Source organism: Silene latifolia, chromosome 11, assembly GCF_048544455.1.
Source record: "Silene latifolia isolate original U9 population chromosome 11, ASM4854445v1, whole genome shotgun sequence".
NCBI lineage: Eukaryota > Viridiplantae > Streptophyta > Magnoliopsida > Caryophyllales > Caryophyllaceae > Silene > Silene latifolia.
Window position 1 is genome coordinate 107,288,638 of NC_133536.1, and position 17,588 is coordinate 107,306,225.

A 17,588-nucleotide genomic window follows, 5' to 3' on the forward strand; every position below is an offset into this window, starting at 1 on the left:
ATGTGGAGTTTTTTCATTTGGGTCTCACTCTATGTAGTACCACACCACCACATCCAATTTGTGGTGGTCATGATATTATTCATCACACAAATTAGTTAATCGTATTCATGATACATTTATAATTCAACAAGATTAAGAGTAAACATTCATAACTTCCCATATAAATGTTGGATATTAAATTAAAATGTCTAGTTCTTAACTTAAAAGCACATGATTTACAAATTAAAAGGTAAATTATCTAATATTAAAATTTAAATGTTAACTTTAGAAATTTGGGTTTTGAATGTTGGATTTTCAACTTAATATGCGGTTTTCAAACACAAAATATTGAATTTTCAGCTTTTTAAAATAATCAACAAAGAGTTTCTTTGTTAAAATCTTGAGTTTTCAACTTAAAACATTAAAAAAACTCATACTTGTAATTCCCGACTTTTTAGCTTAAAATCTCAAGTTCTCAAATAAAAATGCAGAATTTTGAACTTAAAACTAACATTTTAAGTTTAAACTAATAGTTTTGATCTCTTAAATACTTTAAATGTTGAAGCTACTTGTGCTTGAACTTATATCTGATTTCTCAACTATCTAAAAGTATAACAATTGAGTTAAACACTATAATTTCTAAAAACAAATTACAATTAATGATGAATAGGTGTTCATTGTCGGTGCCAAACACAAAATATCAAGTAGCCAACGCGGGATTCGAACCCACACCTTGTGCATTACAATTTGCACATGCTCTTCCATTTGAGCTAGTTGGCTTTTGACAAAAGTACAACTTAAAACCTGGGTTTTTAAGTTAAAATCCCAAGTTATTTGCTTAAAAAATATCAAAGTTTTAATTTAAATCCGAGTTTAAAAAAACAAATTGGATCTCAATTTATGACTAACTAAAATACACAAATTTGAAGAACTTAACAAAATTGAATGACAACCAATATATATATACCTAAACAAAATGCTCATGACATGAAATAGTACGTACACAAAGACACACAATTTGATAAACCTTGACATTGGGTCGAAAATTTAGCTAAATTCACAAAATTGCCCGAAATTCTGAAAATATCGTTGCATACCGAGAAATGCAATAATGAACGAAATCTGATTGTAAATTTAATGAAAACTAAAATACAATTAAGAGAAGGAAAAAATTACTTACTTTATTCAATTAATGCAGCACAAACTCAGTAGTATGTAATAAAAATGGGTAAAAAGCATCTTCGAATAAGTATGTAGTACTATTATCGTACATAATGCTTTGAGAGATTACATACAAGAAGCAAATACAAAAAAAAAATTGTGAGGATGTGAGAGAGAGAGGAAATGGTGAAAGAGAACAAAAACCGTAAGCAAAGAGTGATGGTTAGTAGTTTAGTACTGGGGTAGTTGTATTTTGTTTCCCCTGTCAAAAATCTAATTATAGAATTCGGGCTGGGCTTTAAATAGAGAGGTCTTATCATATAAGACCGTCTCATTAAACAATTTGTGAAAAATTAATCATGTTAACTACGGAGACGAAAAGAAGCAGCAAAGAGGAAAGTTTTAGAAAATTGTTTGTCCTACCAGGAATTGAACCTGGGCACAAAGGAAGGGCAGTCAAGGCCTTTGCCACCAGGCTACTGGCTACTGGTCTTGCACTGCATGCTGGGAGGCCTTTTAAGTTTATCAACGTATTTGGGGTAGCAGCATCCGACCTTTCTTGCAAAAATTTTCGGGATTGGCATAGGTTCACCCCTAGCAGAGAAGCCAAATAAGAAGATGGGTAAATCGTTGGTGCAGGGCATTTTTACCCTTAAATCAAGGACATTTTTTTGTAATTTTAGAGAAGTTATAAGGAGAATTTGGTACAAAGTACATCCCAAAATAGAAAGAAAAGTAGTAGGGTGATAATTTAAAAATTGACAAAAAAGAAAAGTGAGGTAATAATTAAAAAATGGAAGAAGTACATATTAAGACCCAGGGTCAAGAAAAGCAAAGACACTAAATAGATGGCTCTAAATTGTAGCAGTACCGTGTATTGCTTGCTTGTTTTTTGCGAGAGGAGAATAGATAAATGCAAAATCGATTGCTAGTTGATGTTTGCAAGAGAATAGATAAATTTCATTATAACGATTGTTAATTTGGGTAAAACAGATTATACCTCCAGAACTTAAGGTGTATTGTTTCTGAGCAATTTAAAGTTTGGTGCGAATGTGTACTCGGTACTCCTATGAATTGACTATGTCACATAATCATGCATGGCATGCCTTACACAGAGGGGACAAATAGAAACCAATTTTGCAAATATTACTTTCTAAGCACTTGTTTAACAGGCGGCCAAATGATAGCCTACATAAATGTTTTGGAGTTGCAACCTACGATTACGATTCTGTTGGGCCAACCTCTTACGTACATGTTTCATGGTAATACACAACAAAATATGGCCTAACAAAAACAAGTTCAAAAGAATTCCTACATAATACAATGATGCTAACACCTCACCTATTAAAGCTACTCTGATCAAATTTCGAAACCCCAGGGAAACAAACTCACTTGGAACGATGACTTGTGGTACCGAATTGTAACAACATTACAATCCAAAAGAGAATCCCAATCATTGCGTTTTTGTGACTACTGAAGACGATGTTGCCTGCAGAATTCGAGCTCATAGGGTTCATAGTTGGTGCACTGGCATTTGCAAAAGTGCCATTGAGAACACCAGTAGCTTCATATGTGCAATTGTCATGACCTGAAGAGCAAAAACATTTAACTTTTCAATAACTATTATTCAACTTAGATATCAAAATGTTGCGTTTTAAGTGCAGGGAGATATGATCGATCATACTTGGGTTCGTAGTAGTGACCTCTGCCACACCTTTGAAGTCACAAGAACCTGGAGCTTTGTTCATCAGTTGATAATAAGAGTTGAATGCGTATGTAGCATGAGCTACTACATTATCTGGTTCATAGCAAGGCTGACCCTGCAACAAAAATGAACAATCCACCTTCCCAGGCCCACAGGCCCAATCTAAAGCAGCTTGCAACATCCTCTTGTCAGCTCCTTCCCTTGCTGTGCAGTAAGTCTGATTGTTTGTGTCGTTGGCCAAAACTGTGCCCGCATCTGAGAGATGCATGATGTATATCGGCTTTCCATTTTCGTCAAACAAGCCCCAGTTCCTCTCCGATGTGGAACCGGGCTTCATATCCTCGTTGTAGAGCTCATAAATGTAAGTACTCATTGCAGTTCCTGGATGCTTAGGGGTCCCCGTATTGGCTAGGATATGCCTTATTAGGTTGCTATTGTAGGTATTGGCATTCTCGAGAGTTGCGTCTGGCTCGTTAGCATCTCCCTTTGATGGCCAGCCAGACTCGGTTACTATCATGGGGATGTTAGTAAAATTGAGATCAGCCATGGCAAAATACGCAGCATCCACCATGGCATCAAAGACATTTGTATAGTGGAGAAGGGTATTGGCATCAACTGCTTCTTTATTTGAAGAAAGAGGTTCAAAAAGCGCATAGTCCAAAGGAATTACACCATTTGAATTCATATAATCATAGTAAGGATATATATTGAGCATAAGATATGAGCTAGTAGATTGTAAAAATTTAAGCATTGGACCAATAACTGAAACTAGGGAGTGGTTAAAGAACGCTTGGGAAGGAGGGAAAGAATCAAGGATAACTGAGGTAGAGAGGGGTGTCGAAACTTTGATCTGCTTGTCAAGGTTAGATGCCACAAGGGCTGAGTGTATAAACTTAAGAGCATCCACAAGGATCGAGGCTGCATTGGGTATGGAGCTCAAAACTTCAGAGCCAACACATATTGAGGTAATGTTTGTCGCAGGATAATGAGCAACAACATTTTGAGAAACCCAGTTGGCCGCAGTTGAGTTTGATTGTCCAATACCAAGGAGTTGGTTATTTGGCACGGAAACGGAAACCTGAATACCAGTATTGGCAAGGGCAAGAAGCATTCCCCTGTCTGCATCGTAGAGCCGAACATGTCGGATATGCTGGGATTTGAGAAGGGCTACTACTTGAGTTGGATGTGGCATGTCTGAAAGGGCTGTTCCTATGTTAACACCTATGAAAGCTTCTGCAATATAAAATGTAAAGAATAAAAAAGTGTTAGAAATGAAGGAACCAATTTGTATCTCTAGAATACATAAGAGAGAGCATGAATTTCTAGAAACTGTTAATAAATTGCAGCACATTACTAACGAAACTACCAATGTAAGGTCTTCCTTGGTTACAACTAAGTAGAATGTATAAAGATGTTGTGTTGAGTATGTTAAGCTATGCAGCCTTACTACTGGTGATTGGACGACTTGTGCCCTCTGCCCGTATTGTTGAAACAATTGCTTTAATACAAATAGAAGTATGAAATGCTTGCACAATTACAGTATCTAACAAGTAAATGGCCTCAACAAAAAGAAAAACAATGCACAGTAACGGCTATAAGCTATTAAGCTACATCACTTTGTAGATTAAGTTGCCATGTCAAATTTTTAAGGCAAGTACATACTCATCCAATAGTGATGAGCAGCATATATCTTGTATGGTCCCATAATACCTCTTATCATCCAATAAAAAGCTACTAACTCCATCTCAAGCTACTAGCTTGGCTGAGTAGGTGTTGCTTTCAAGCGTACTTAAATTTTTCATCTCCAATGGTAAGCTTGTAGCTAAGAGATTTTAGATAAACTACAAGCTAGTCCTTTTTAGAAATCATTACAGTTGCTCTTATGCATCATCTTAAGATTAAGGGTATCTTTGGATTGGCGGATTTGGAGGGATGAGAAATCCTTTATATGACCAGCAAAATGAGGGCAGAGGAAAATAAAGAGATTTGGAGAGATCCCTTTTCCCTCTCTTTCCTATCCCTCTAACCCCCTCCTACTTCTCTACCCAAACAAGTTTTACGGCTTTGTTTGGATAGGCGAATTTGGAGGGAAACGGAGGGGAGGGGTTTGGTGGGAGTCAATTTTTTTGTGTTTTAGCAAGATGACCGCTTCATTAAAATGCACAAGTCATATACTCTACTCCCTCCTAGTCTGAGTGTTGGTTCCCCTTTCCATTTCCATGCTAGTCGGGTGTTGGTTCCTCTTTCTTTTTTTGGTAAGTTTTGTGTGGTCCAAATTCAATTCCATGTGGAGTAGGGTGTTTTGTATGGTCCAAATTCATTTCCTTAATTTTGGTGTCCAAAAGAAAGGGAACCAACACTAGAGAGTATCATTCGGTTTTTTGAACAAAAAAAGTTAAAGATGTAGTCTAAAGAGCCCAATGCTACGCAAAAGACAGCTAGTTACAGCAATTGTGAAACAAAATTCAGCATAGATTAGTAAGCTACCAAATGCCCCGTCTCAGATGGGTTTTATTTCCAAAAGGATAGTTTGTCAGTCCTGAATTCTTCCTTAGAACGAAAAAGAATCAAAGCGAATTCAGCATAAGAATAAAATTTCATGCCTTCCTCTGTATTGTTACCCATACAGATACTGCTGTAGTACTCCATATGGACTAGCAAGTGACGGATAATGCCACTCACAAAACGAATAGGGGGAATATGGAAAGATATTATATGATATGATACGGTATCATAATCGTATCGTATCTTCCGTAATTATGGTAGTATGTATATAATATTTTCCTTATGTATGTAATTCGTGATATGCTAGAGATCGTAGGGTTTTTTCCTAATTGTTGTATATAAGCTCTTGTATCCTTCTGCTTATGATCATCAAATAATACAATACACATTAAACCACTGCTCTTCTTGTTTCTTCATGGCATCAAGAGCCTATTAGATCCTGAGCATACACCTTCCGCAAACACAGATTTCTTTACTCAAAACAAAAAAAATGACGGTGGGAGAAGCAGGAAAAGGAGGCGAAGGAAAGAAAGGAAGCGGTAGCAAGACAATCGAACAAATTGCTCCGTCTTCGCCACTCTATTTACACCCATCAGATAGTCCAAATTTGTCCCTGACAAATTTAGTTTTCAATGGTGAAAATTACGACCTTTGGGCAGACGCCGTTAGAAACGGACTCGACGCCAAAAATAAGTTGGGGTTCGTCGAGGGAACCGTGAAGAAACCAGATGCAATCGAAGGGGAAGAAGAGACACTCCAGTCGGTTGCGTGGCGTCAATGCAACGCCATGATAAAATCGTGGCTGAGGAACGTAATTGAACCAAGGCTGCACCCAAGTATTACTTTCTCGGGAACCGTAATAGAGGTGTGGAAAGAACTTAAAGAGCGCTACTCGGCTGGTAATGCACCTCGTGTACATCAGCTAAAAGGCGAGTTAAATGAATGTAAACAAGAAAAGAATCAATCGGTTGTTGAATATTACACTCGATTGAAAGCAATTTGGGACGAACTAGGAAACTACAGTCACGTCCCACAATGTACCTGCGGAGCCGCGGCAGCACTGACTAAGGAACGAGAGGAAGAAAAGGTTCACCAATTTCTTATGGGTCTCGACACGAGTCTCTACGGCAATATTCGAACGAACCTACTCATGGAAGATGAAATTACATCCCTTAGCAGAGCCTATGCCCTAGTTTTGAGGGAAGAAAGGCATAGGAATGTAACAAGGCAAAAGGAGGTCAGTGATGCGGCTATGGCGGTAAGGATCAATACAGGGGAAGGCCGAGGACGTGGAAGAGAAACAGGGGATTTAGAACCTCCACGATGCGCGGTCTGCAACAAGTGGTACCACACCGAAGAAAATTGTTGGGAAAAGCACCCCGAGAAAGCACCAACCAGAGGCCGAGGTAGAGGACGTAGAGGAGGAAGAGGCTATGGCCGTGGAGGCAGAGGACAGGGAAGCACATATCAGACAGCTAATGCAGCAACAACAAATGACAATGAGTCGAATAAGCAAGGATTTACGGATCAAGAAATGACTCAAATAAGGAATTTGTTGGTAAACAAACCCGAAGGTAGCCAAAAACTAACAGGTAATGAAAGTAAATTAATTAGTAATTGGCTATTAGATAGTGGCGCATCGCACCTTATGACGGGACAACGAGAATTGTTGAAAAACGTGAGAAAGGGAGCGGCTTCCACAGTGTCCTTGCCCAACGGAACAATGATCATAGCTCGTGAGCATGGAGAAGTGGTTCTCGATGATGGCTTCGTTTTGAACGATGTCTTATTTGTGCCAAGCCTAAATTGCAATTTAATTTCAATACAACAGTTAATTAAAGAAAATGATTGTATTGTAACATTTTACCCTACCTATTGTGTTATACAGGACCAATCTACGAAGACGACGATTGGACGGGGTGAGCACATAGACGGGGTTTATTATTTGAAGCATGGTCAGGAGGTTGCTGCAAGGACGCACACAAGCAATGACGGACGGTTGTGGCACAGAAGACTCGGCCATCCTTCCCATAGTATATTACCTTCCTTTTCTAATTTAGTTGGCAAAACTTTATCGTGGAATTTTAATAATGTTTGTGACTCGTGTTGTCGTGCCAAACAAACGCGGTCAATTTTTAAGTTGAATAATAAAAGGAGTCTCGAATTGTTTGCTTTAATTCACTGTGATATTTGGGGGAAGTATAGCACAAGCAGCTTGTCGGGAGCTCACTATTTTTTGACCATAGTCGATGACTATAGCAGGAATGTATGGGTCTACCTTATGCGAGATAGAGGGGAAGTAAGTCAGTTGTTAAAAAATTTTTGTCAAATGACCACGACCCAATTTGGCAAAAGAGTTAAAGTGATACAAAGTGACAATGGGACGGAGTTCCTCTCAGGGACCATGAAAGAATATTATAATGAACATGGAATTGTGTTTCAAACTAGCAATATCGATACCCCACAACAAAATGGACGGGTAGAGCGTAAGCACAGACACATCTTAGAAAAAGCTCGTGCCCTACGGTTTCAAGCCGAGCTTCCACTCAAATTTTGGGGAGAATGTGTCCTAACTGCCGCATACCTAATCAATCGTACACCCACTCGCATACTCAACGGACTTACCCCTTATGAATTGTTACATGGGCAAAAACCGGTTCTTGACAATATACGAGTCCTTGGTTGTCTTTGTTACGCACATAACAAAGACAAACCGAAGGATAAATTTAATGAAAGAGGTAAGCGATGCATTTTTGTTGGATATCCCCATGGTAAGAAAGGTTGGAAAGTCTATGACCTAGCTCGAAATACCATTTTTGAATCCCGAGATGTAATGTTTTTCGAGCATGTGTTTCCACTGGGAATTACTAATAAAGAAGCAAGCACAGAATCTTTTCCAAACCAAAACATTACCACTGATAACGAACATGTGCAAGAAATTAGTAATCCAGTAGAAAATACACATGGGGAATTAATTGGAGAAGAAGAGGACAATGAGTATGAGAACGAGAGTACACCAAGTACGGAAATGCAGGGTGTCGAAGAAGAGCCAACAGGAGAACCGGCCCAAGAACAAACGGGTAATGAACAGCCCGAAACTGGCGTGCCAATGGGACGAGGTGCCCGCGAAAAATTCGAGCCGGCCTGGAGAAAAGATTACGTGTGCAAGTCCACAAGAATAATAAACCCCACACAACAAGCTCGCTCAGTTCAATCGCCAATTCGTAAGAGAGGTACTCGGTATCCAATAGACAATTATGTTACAAACAATTGTTTTTCTAATGCTCACCAATGTTTTCTAGCTACCATTGATGCAATCCAGGAACCTCGAGGTTATTTCGAAGCTGCCAAAAAGGCCGAATGGCGTGAAGCAATGTCCAAGGAAATTAATGCCCTCGAAGCAAATGGCACCTGGCGAATTGTCGATTTACCGGAGGGAAAGCGAGCAATAGGGTGCAAGTGGGTATACAAGGTGAAGTACAAGGCAGACGGTACAATTGAACGTTATAAGGCGCGACTGGTTGCTCAAGGATTCACACAAATCGAAGGCATTGACTATCATGAAACGTTCGCGCCGGTTGCAAAAATGACCAGTGTACGTTGTCTTTTGGCAGTTGCCTTACACAAAGGATGGTCGATTACTCAATTGGATGTGAATAATGCATTTCTCCACGGGAATTTGGATGAAGAAGTCTACATGCGATTACCACAAGGGTTCGAGTCACATGGACCACGCAAGGTATGCAGATTATTAAAATCATTGTACGGTTTGAAACAAGCCTCGCGAAATTGGTTCGCAAAATTGACCGAGTCTTTGATAAAATATGGTTTTGTTCAATCGCTTGCGGATTACTCTTTATTCACGTATAATCACAATGGAGTATTTCTTGGGGTATTAGTCTATGTTGATGATATGATTGTTGTGAGTGACAACGACGAAGCTTGTACATGTCTCAAGGGTTTCCTCGACACCAGTTTTGGAATTAAAGACCTTGGTCGTCTGCGGTACTTCTTGGGAATCGAAGTTGCGTCCGGAAAAAAGGGGCTATTTCTAAGCCAGCGAAAGTATGCTTTAGAAATTGTTAAAGATGGAGGAATGGAAGGAGCAAAGCCAATTGGGACTCCTATCCAACCAAATCACAATTTGGCACTCGCTGATGGTCAGCTCCTGAAAGAGCCGATAAAGTTCCGGAGGTTAGTAGGTCGTCTTCTTTATTTGACTATCACAAGACCCGATTTAGTATACGCAGTACATACATTGTCACAATTTGTTCATGCCCCAAGAAAGGAACACATGGATGCCGCGTTACGAGTTTTACGCTATGTCAAAGGCACTATAAGCAAAGGGATCATTCTCCATAGAAATTCAAATCTACAGTTACATGGATATTCAGATTCTGATTACGCACGGTGCCCTTTGACGCGTCGATCGATAACTGGCTATTTTGTTTCATTGGGTACAAGTCCCGTATCATGGAAGGCAAGAAAGCAAGCCACTGTTGCAAAATCCACGGCAGAAGCAGAATATCGTGCAATGGCGGCAGTAACTAGTGAGTTACTCTGGTTGAAGTCCTTTCTACAATCTCTCGGTATTAATCACGAGAGACCAATGAATGTTTATTGCGATAATAAGGCGGCTATATACATTGCGAAGAATCCCGTTTTTCACGATCGCACAAAACATATTGAAATAGATTGCCACTTTATCCGTCATCATTTGTTAGCCAAGACGATTGCAACGACCCATGTGCGAAGTAAAGAGCAACTGGCAGATATCTTCATGAAGGCTCTAGCTGTTGAACCTTACGAGTATTTACGAGACAAGTTGGGCATTGGTTTGCCCCATGCTCCAACTTGAGGGGGAGTATGGAAAGATATTATATGATATGATACGGTATCATAATCGTATCGTATCTTCCGTAATTATGGTAGTATGTATATAATATTTTCCTTATGTATGTAATTCGTGATATGCTAGAGATCGTAGGGTTTTTTCCTAATTGTTGTATATAAGCTCTTGTATCCTTCTGCTTATGATCATCAAATAATACAATACACATTAAACCACTGCTCTTCTTGTTTCTTCAGGGGACAAGGTGGGGGCACCCCCATGTGCTTCCCTCTCTCCTCTATTTGGGTCATTTGTGAGGGAAAATGGTATCCGTCACTTTCCGTCACTTTGGAGTGACGGATACATGCCGTCACAAATGAGATTTTGTGATGGACTAGTTACCTTTCAAACGGCAATAACGTTTTACTAAAATGCCAGAATTTTACTGTACAAATTTTGACTGTTAATTTGACCTTGAATTAGAAAAACAGCATACTAATGTCAGAAAGACACATTAAAATCAAAAGGATGTAGGTGAGAATGCATTTAATGTATTTATTGTATTTCACGATTCACTCAATAAGCCAGAGAACAACACAACAAAATTAAATAAGTTTATGACATGAAAATATGGTAAAGACTTTTTCCCTTAATTGAAAATAATACTCTCTCCGTCTACATCATTTGTTTACCTTTGGTTTCGACATAAAAGACCAAGGAAAGTGGAGGTGACCATTTGTAGGTATTATTATCGAGTGACAAGTGGACAATGGGTTAGGTGGATTATCAAATTCCCCTTCAAAAATATTACCAATATAGAAAGGTAAACAAATGAACGAGACACCCATAAGCGGAAAAGGTAAACAAAATGGCCGGGCAGAGGGAGTATTCCGTAAAATGTAAGATTTCTAGCAATATATGAATCTACGCTTTTGAACTTGATAAGAAGAGCAAGAAAGCAGCAGTAAAATATGAAAACTAGTCCGTAACATTCTACAAATTCTTCGCGGATTCGAGCAGGGTAGGACCAAGATGAGCTAAGTACAGTAGTGTTTTTAAAATTAAACAGAGAGAATCATAGAAAGAAAGAAGGTAGATGAGAAGAGTAACCTAACCTTGTTGGGCAGTAACAAGAGTAAAAGTTAGAAATAAAGCAAGAATAACACAAGCCATTGTTGGTCTAGCTCAAGTGACAGAGACAATGAGATAGAGAGAGAGAGTGTGAAATGTAATTAGCATATGAAAAGGCGAGGGGTTATAAGTTAAAAGAGGGGAACAGTAATGCAGAACGACAAGATTTTGGTGTCAGAACATCCAACGGTGAGGATATTATGTGGATGCCAAACCGTACAAATTCTCGAGGAAACAAACAGTTTTTGTTGGGCTAGCCGTTGCACCCTTTTTCGAGCTCAACACCGCCTATGTACTTCCACCCATAGTATTCGTCATTTATTTACATATTTTATAGGAAAAATTACAAATAACCACCATATATTTGCGTATTTTTAGAAATTACCACTATGTATTTGCATTTTTACAAATAACCCCCGAACTTTAATGTATATTCCCCCATCACCACCGTATTTTTATCCCGAGCGTGGATTTTCTTACTTTCCGTCTTGTTAAGTGACAATTTACAGTAAATACCAAGATTACCCTCCTACAAGAATGATTACTTCCATATCATTTGATCATTTACTCATTTCTCACGAACCCTAAATCCCCAATTCCGTCAATTAATTTCTCACAGTCAACTCCATTTTTCGATCAAATTCCCTTAATCGCTGGATCTTTCTTCTTGTTAATTCAACTTCACATACCAATTCACCAGGTAGATCTTAAATTAATCCTTATAGATCTCAAAATAATGTAACATTTCAAACACCCATGTCAAATAATTCAATACCCACTTCACAAAACTTGGGCAATACTCAACTTTCTCCTGATAATTCGCAAACTTCGAGCATAATAACACTAATATTATACCCACAAATGATTTTAACAATCAAAGCTCCAATTTTACTCCCAAAATCTCTCAAATTTAAGCAAATAATACTGTCATTCGACCAGAAAAGCAAATAAATGACAGAGTATTAGTGATGTTTTGCCTCATCAAAGTAGTAAAATTATTAATTACAGTTCTGAACTTTAAGAAGATGTTTCGCCTCAAATTGCTCCAAACTCAGAAAATCAGGGAAGTGAGAGTAGTACAATTAAACCTCAAATTTCGACAATTTCGACGAAAAAGGGAAGTGGGTTGGAAGTGAATTCATTTGATTTGGCAGCATCATTGTCAAAAAAATCAAGGGATCGGATGACCATTCTAATGACACCGTTTAAGTGAATCCAGGGGTAATGAAATAGAAAAATTGATGGGTGATGATTTGTATGATTGAGGATGATAAGAGATGAATCTTATCCACTTTATAAATCAGGATCATGCAAATTAGTTGATGAACAATTTAATTGTGTTCTTAATTGGGGTTTTAGGTATTTAGTGTTTGATGAGAGATAAGGAGTAATCATTCTTTGTTAGAAATCATCCAATGGTACGAGAGTAATCTTTTGTTGTAGGAGGGTAATCTTGGTATTTAGCGTAAATCGTCACTTAACAAGACGGAAAGTAAGAAAATCGACGTTCGGGATAGAAATACGGTGGTGATCGGGGAATATACATCAAAGTTCGGGGGTTATTTGTAAAAATGCAAATACATGGTGGTAATTTGTAAAAATACGCAAATATATGGTGGTTATTTGTAATTTTTCCTATTTTATATGAGTATTTTATTAATTTTTTTTATTTTTTTTGGCAGTCGAAATAAAAGATTTTTAGAGCGATCTCAAAGCCCGTTTAGCTAGGTCATGAGCTCTTCCATTAAGGTTCCTACGCACATAACTAAAACATAGACAGTGAAAAACAGATGTAAGATTATTAATATCCTCAACGATTCCTCGAACTTGATGATGCTTGCAATCCTTTCCTGCCCATTGAGTAAGTAGCTGAGGACAATCAGAAGAAATTTTCAAGTGGACGATGCCCCGACTGTAAGCCCATTCCAAAGCCACTTTAATCCCCATAGCCCCCGCTTGAAGTGGTAACTCTGCGCGACTCTTAGTGGCTCCCTCAAACCAAGCCTCTCCCATATAATTGTAGGCAACCCATCCAAAAGCAGCTGCGAAATAGTTCTCCCAGTTGGCATCAACACAGATCCGTGTTGCCTGACAAGTACCAATACCTCCAATCACATAGAAAGGTTTCCCGTTTCTCATCATATCTATTTCGTTCTCCTCGTCATAATTCCCTTGTGAGAGCTGGCCCTTTTTAGGAAAATCAATATCCCCTCGATACCTTCGTAAAGTCAAAACCACCAGTTGGGAATACTTCTTAAAGAAAAGTGCTGGAATGAAATTCTCTCCTCTGAAAATGTAGTTATTTCTCATAGTCCAGATACTGACAAGAATCGCCAGAAATTGGATAATACGAGTATCATTATCCTCAATGGTGGTCATATAATGGATCCAGTTAATAATCCATTCACCGACCCTTATATTTGTTCCATTTGCTGAGTTAATGCCAAGAGATGAACCAGCCCATATTCTTGAAGAAATATCACAGTCTCGGAAGAGATGTTCCATGGTCTCAACACCCGATTGCTCCCCTTTGCACGTTGGGCATGATGAATCCCAATCTAGTTTTCTTCTTTCAAATTCATAGCCCACGGGTAGTGAGTCAGTAACGATCTTCCACACCAGAATCTTCCATGATTGAGGTCTAGAAAGATTCCATAGGCGGGTTTTAAAGAAAAGCTCATTCTCCTAACATAAATGATTCTTATCCTTTCTAGATCCCTTCCTTTCAAAGAAACTGCTGAAGATAACCCCATACCCACTCTTAACAGTGTACGTTCCATCCTTTGAGAAAGGCCAGAACATTTCATCTTTAGTTTGAGATCTTAGCGGGATAGCCAAGATCTTTACAGCACTTTCTCGTCGCAGACTAACTTAATCAACTCCTCATTCCAACCCCTTTCATTATAGTAGAAATCTTTAACCCACATGTCTTTAAGAAAGCTGAAATCTGTGTCCAACCATTCATCCTTGGGGTTCGGCATATTTCCCTGAACCCATCTACTAGTCCATACATTAAGATTAGAGTCACCCCCTGGTTTCCATGCAATATTGTCCATAATAAAACTCATGTCATGTCCGATACTTCTGGCCCCCCAAGAACAAGAACCCGTAATTGAAGGTTTCATCCCATCCGCGAAGGTAGTTTTTGTAATACTACGGTTTTCTATGTCTATGAGTACTCTATCGAGTGGGACTTACTCTGTCGAGTAAGTAGCTTTTTACGCAAAACAGTAGTCTGCCTGTAGGGTACTCGTTCGAGTAAGTTGGGGACTCGATTGAGTAAGTCACTTACTCGATCGAGTAAGTGTGTTTTACGGGTTTATTTGGACGGGTTTTGTTAATAACGCGAGATTAATATATAAACTTCCGTCATTATTTCTTAAACACCTTTTCAACATTCTTAAACCTTTCAAAAAGATTAGAAGTTACGTTGTTCGCATCTCTCGCGTTATTGGCAAATTTCCAAGGCTAGGTTTGTCGGATCATCTCGTTCTTTACGCCGTTGTGATCATCGTGTCAAGAGTAAGTTCCTCGTATAATTTTTATAGCGTTTGGTTGAGTTTCATTGAAACCCTAATTGGGTAATGTTGGGGGGTTTTGGGTGTTTTGTGTAGTATTGGTGGTAATTGTATGTATACATGTTATAGGAGGAGGATTCGTAGAGGAGAAATTCTGATTAGCTGCTAGATCGTCCGTAGTGATTGCTATTCCAGGTAGGGTTTCCCTACTCAGTATTGGTTACATAGTGTTGTTGGTAATTGTTGTTGTGTTGATTGATTATCGTATAGGAATTGGTTTTTGGTAATTGTTGATTGTGTAAGGTGACTGTTGTATAACTGTCTGTGATCTTCGGGGTGCGTCCCTGGCAGAGTGGAGTCACTTGCGGGAGTAGCTTCACGCCCTTGATTCGCCTTCTGTGGAACCTGCCACAGAAGGGATGTGCACATTAAGGAACATGGGTTTATCGCTCGGATGAGATGAGCGGGGCTTCGGTGGGAACGGCTGCGGTCCCCCACTGGCGGTGTGGAATACCCGTTGCGATGGGTATTCTGGCAGGACTACACACTTTAGTGTGTAGTCAGGTGTGTGGTGATGTGACGGAGTTTAGGGATTGTTTGATTTGTTATATCGTTTTATTGCAGCTGTGTATTTTATGTAATCAGTACTGACCCCGTTTAAATGTTTTAAAAATTGTGGTGATCCATTCGGGGATGGTGAGCAGTCATTGAACAGGTATGAGTTGATGCGCATGGGATAGCTGGGTTGAGTCATCACGATGCTGTTTTAGAAGTCTTCCGCTGTGTCGAACATTCTCTTATTTTGTTTAGTCGTGTGACAGTTTTGAGAACCTTTGTATTTTCATTTATCAGTTTCGGAGTTGGTTGTATCACTTTAAACTTTATTATTATTAAAGTACGTTTCGTTATTGTCTATTTGATTATCATTACCTCGGGTAACCGAGATTGTAGCATTCTCATGCCTTAAGTGGTCCTGGTAAGGCACTTGGAGTATGGGGGTGTTACAGTTTTCCTGAAAATCTTTTCCCTAAAATTTATGCTAAAAATAGAGTTGTCATAACTTACCAGACGCCAGGCATGTTTGGCTAGGAAAGCTTGGTTCAGGCATTCTATATTCCATATACCAAGGTCCCATTTACTCTTCAGTAAACTAGTGAAAATCCTACCACGCCAGTGAAGCGACTTCTCTGATCTACATCCAACCCACCAAAAATGCGACAAAAGAGAGCTAATCTTATTTGTCATACTTACCGGTATTTTGAAAATCGATAGAAAGTAAATAAATTTGATAGGACAGATGAGATGAGTGTTAGCCTTCCGGCCGGTGAGAGAAAAATCCCGTTCCATGAAGAGATACGCTTCGTAACATTATCAATGAGACCTTTGAAAACATCATTTTTAGAAGTCTGGAACTCAGTCGACATTCCCATGTATTTTCCAATACCTTTATTATTACGAATATTCTGCACTTTTAGGCAGAACCGTACTTTTCTTAGCTTTGTGTTAGGACTGAAGATAATTCCTGATTTCCCTTCATTCGGAAGGTGCCCCGATGCGGCACAATAATCATTTAAAATTCGTTTCAGATGTCCAAAAGACCTACGTCTGTCCTAGAGAAAGAACACCGAGTCATCCGCAAAGAAAAGGTGAGTCAAGGGGGCTAGACCCCGACAAAGTTGGATTCCTTTTGGATGCCCCTTAGATTGTGCATATTCCAGATTGCTAGAAAGAACCTCCATGCAAAGAATAAAGATATGCAGAGATAAGGGGTATCCTTGACGTAGACCACACTTCGGTTGGAATTGTTGAAGAGGTGAACCATTAATGAGCACCTCATAGGTGACAGTAGTAACACAACTCATAATAAGTCTAATTAGACTATCTGGAAAACAAATATTTTCTAGTACGGCTTTGAGAAAATCCCATTTAATCCGATCATAAGCCTTACTCATATCAGCTTTAAAAGGGAAATTCCCATGTTTACCTTTTTTGTGCGAATTAATCTTGTGAATCACTTCATGTGCTAGAAGAATATTATCTGAAATGTTCCTTCCTGATAAAAATGCATTTTGATAAGGTCCAACCAGCAAACCCATGAGTTTAAGAAGGTGGTTTGGGATGCATTTCGTGACCACTCTCATAAAGAGGTTGCATAAGCTTATAGGTCTATAGTCTTGAACTTCCTCCGGGTTATCACACTTTGGTACCAATGTGATGAAAGTTCTATTGGCCTTCCGTAAAACCACACCCGAATTGAGCGTCGACAGGACTGCTTTAGTAAAGTCCTTTTTTACCAGATGCCAACATTTTTGGTAAAAGATAGCCGGTATGCCATCCGGTCCCGGTGATTTCAAGGGACCCATTTGGAAAACAGCCTTCCTAACCTCCTTTGCAGTGAAAGGCATTCTCAATAGATCAACATCATCATATGCAACCCGCTTCTTCAAATGCTTTAGTGTGTCATAATAAGGATCTTGAATATCTCTTCTTTGCTAAATTTGTGGAGGTGTGTAGAGATCTATGAAATACTTCTTGAAAGGATTGCAAACCTCCTCCGAGTTATAACACCATGTTCCACCAGTGCCTTTTACTCCCAAAATGAAGTTTTGTCCCGCTCTACCTTTTACCCAATTGAAAAAATACTTAGTACAAGTGTCACCATCCACCATCCATTTAAGCTTTGCTCATTGCTTCCAGTAAATGGCTGCTGCGGTGGCGAATTCACGAACTTCCTCATTAATTTTAGTATACTCTTCCT

At 39.0% G+C, this 17,588-nt stretch overlaps 2 protein-coding genes across 2 annotated transcripts; both read right to left on the minus strand.

Annotated features, from left to right (window-relative positions):
- Positions 1 to 2,259: 2,259 nt before the first annotated feature.
- Positions 2,260 to 11,441, minus strand: LOC141611853 (glucan endo-1,3-beta-glucosidase 3-like). Its single transcript, XM_074430502.1, has 3 exons — positions 11,297 to 11,441; positions 2,825 to 4,078; positions 2,260 to 2,728 (listed from the first exon to the last, which is right to left on the minus strand). The coding sequence occupies exons 1-3, from the start codon at positions 11,352 to 11,354 to the stop codon at positions 2,529 to 2,531; spliced, it is 1,512 nt and encodes a 503-aa protein (XP_074286603.1). The 5' UTR covers positions 11,355 to 11,441; the 3' UTR covers positions 2,260 to 2,528.
- Positions 11,442 to 13,010: 1,569 nt separating this feature from the next.
- LOC141613777 (uncharacterized) lies at positions 13,011 to 17,235 on the minus strand. The gene is made up of 5 exons (XM_074432520.1): positions 16,738 to 17,235; positions 16,082 to 16,440; positions 15,896 to 16,022; positions 14,160 to 14,299; positions 13,011 to 13,953 (listed from the first exon to the last, which is right to left on the minus strand). The coding sequence occupies exons 1-5, from the start codon at positions 17,233 to 17,235 to the stop codon at positions 13,011 to 13,013; spliced, it is 2,067 nt and encodes a 688-aa protein (XP_074288621.1).
- Between the last annotated feature and the right edge of the window lie 353 nt (positions 17,236 to 17,588).

What these genes read in the sequence shown, in the direction of transcription:
- LOC141611853 (XM_074430502.1), bottom strand. Translation starts at nt 11,354, where the DNA reads ATGGCTTGTGTTATTCTTGCTTTATTTCTAACTTTTACTCTTGTTACT. An exon ending in TCTTGTTACTGCCCAACAAG is followed by an intron (nt 4,079 to 11,296) that starts GTTAGGTTACTC and finishes TTTATATTGCAG; the next exon opens with AAGCTTTCATAGGTGTTAAC. An exon ending in GGTCACTACTACGAACCCAA is followed by an intron (nt 2,729 to 2,824) that starts GTATGATCGATC and finishes TTTGCTCTTCAG; the next exon opens with GTCATGACAATTGCACATAT.
- LOC141613777 (XM_074432520.1), bottom strand. Translation starts at nt 17,235, where the DNA reads ATGCCTTTCACTGCAAAGGAGGTTAGGAAGGCTGTTTTCCAAATGGGT. An exon ending in CCAAACATGCCTGGCGTCTG is followed by an intron (nt 14,300 to 15,895) that starts GTAAGTTATGAC and finishes AGATGGGTTCAG; the next exon opens with GGAAATATGCCGAACCCCAA. An exon ending in GTCTGCGACGAGAAAGTGCT is followed by an intron (nt 13,954 to 14,159) that starts GTAAAGATCTTG and finishes GAATCTTTCTAG; the next exon opens with ACCTCAATCATGGAAGATTC.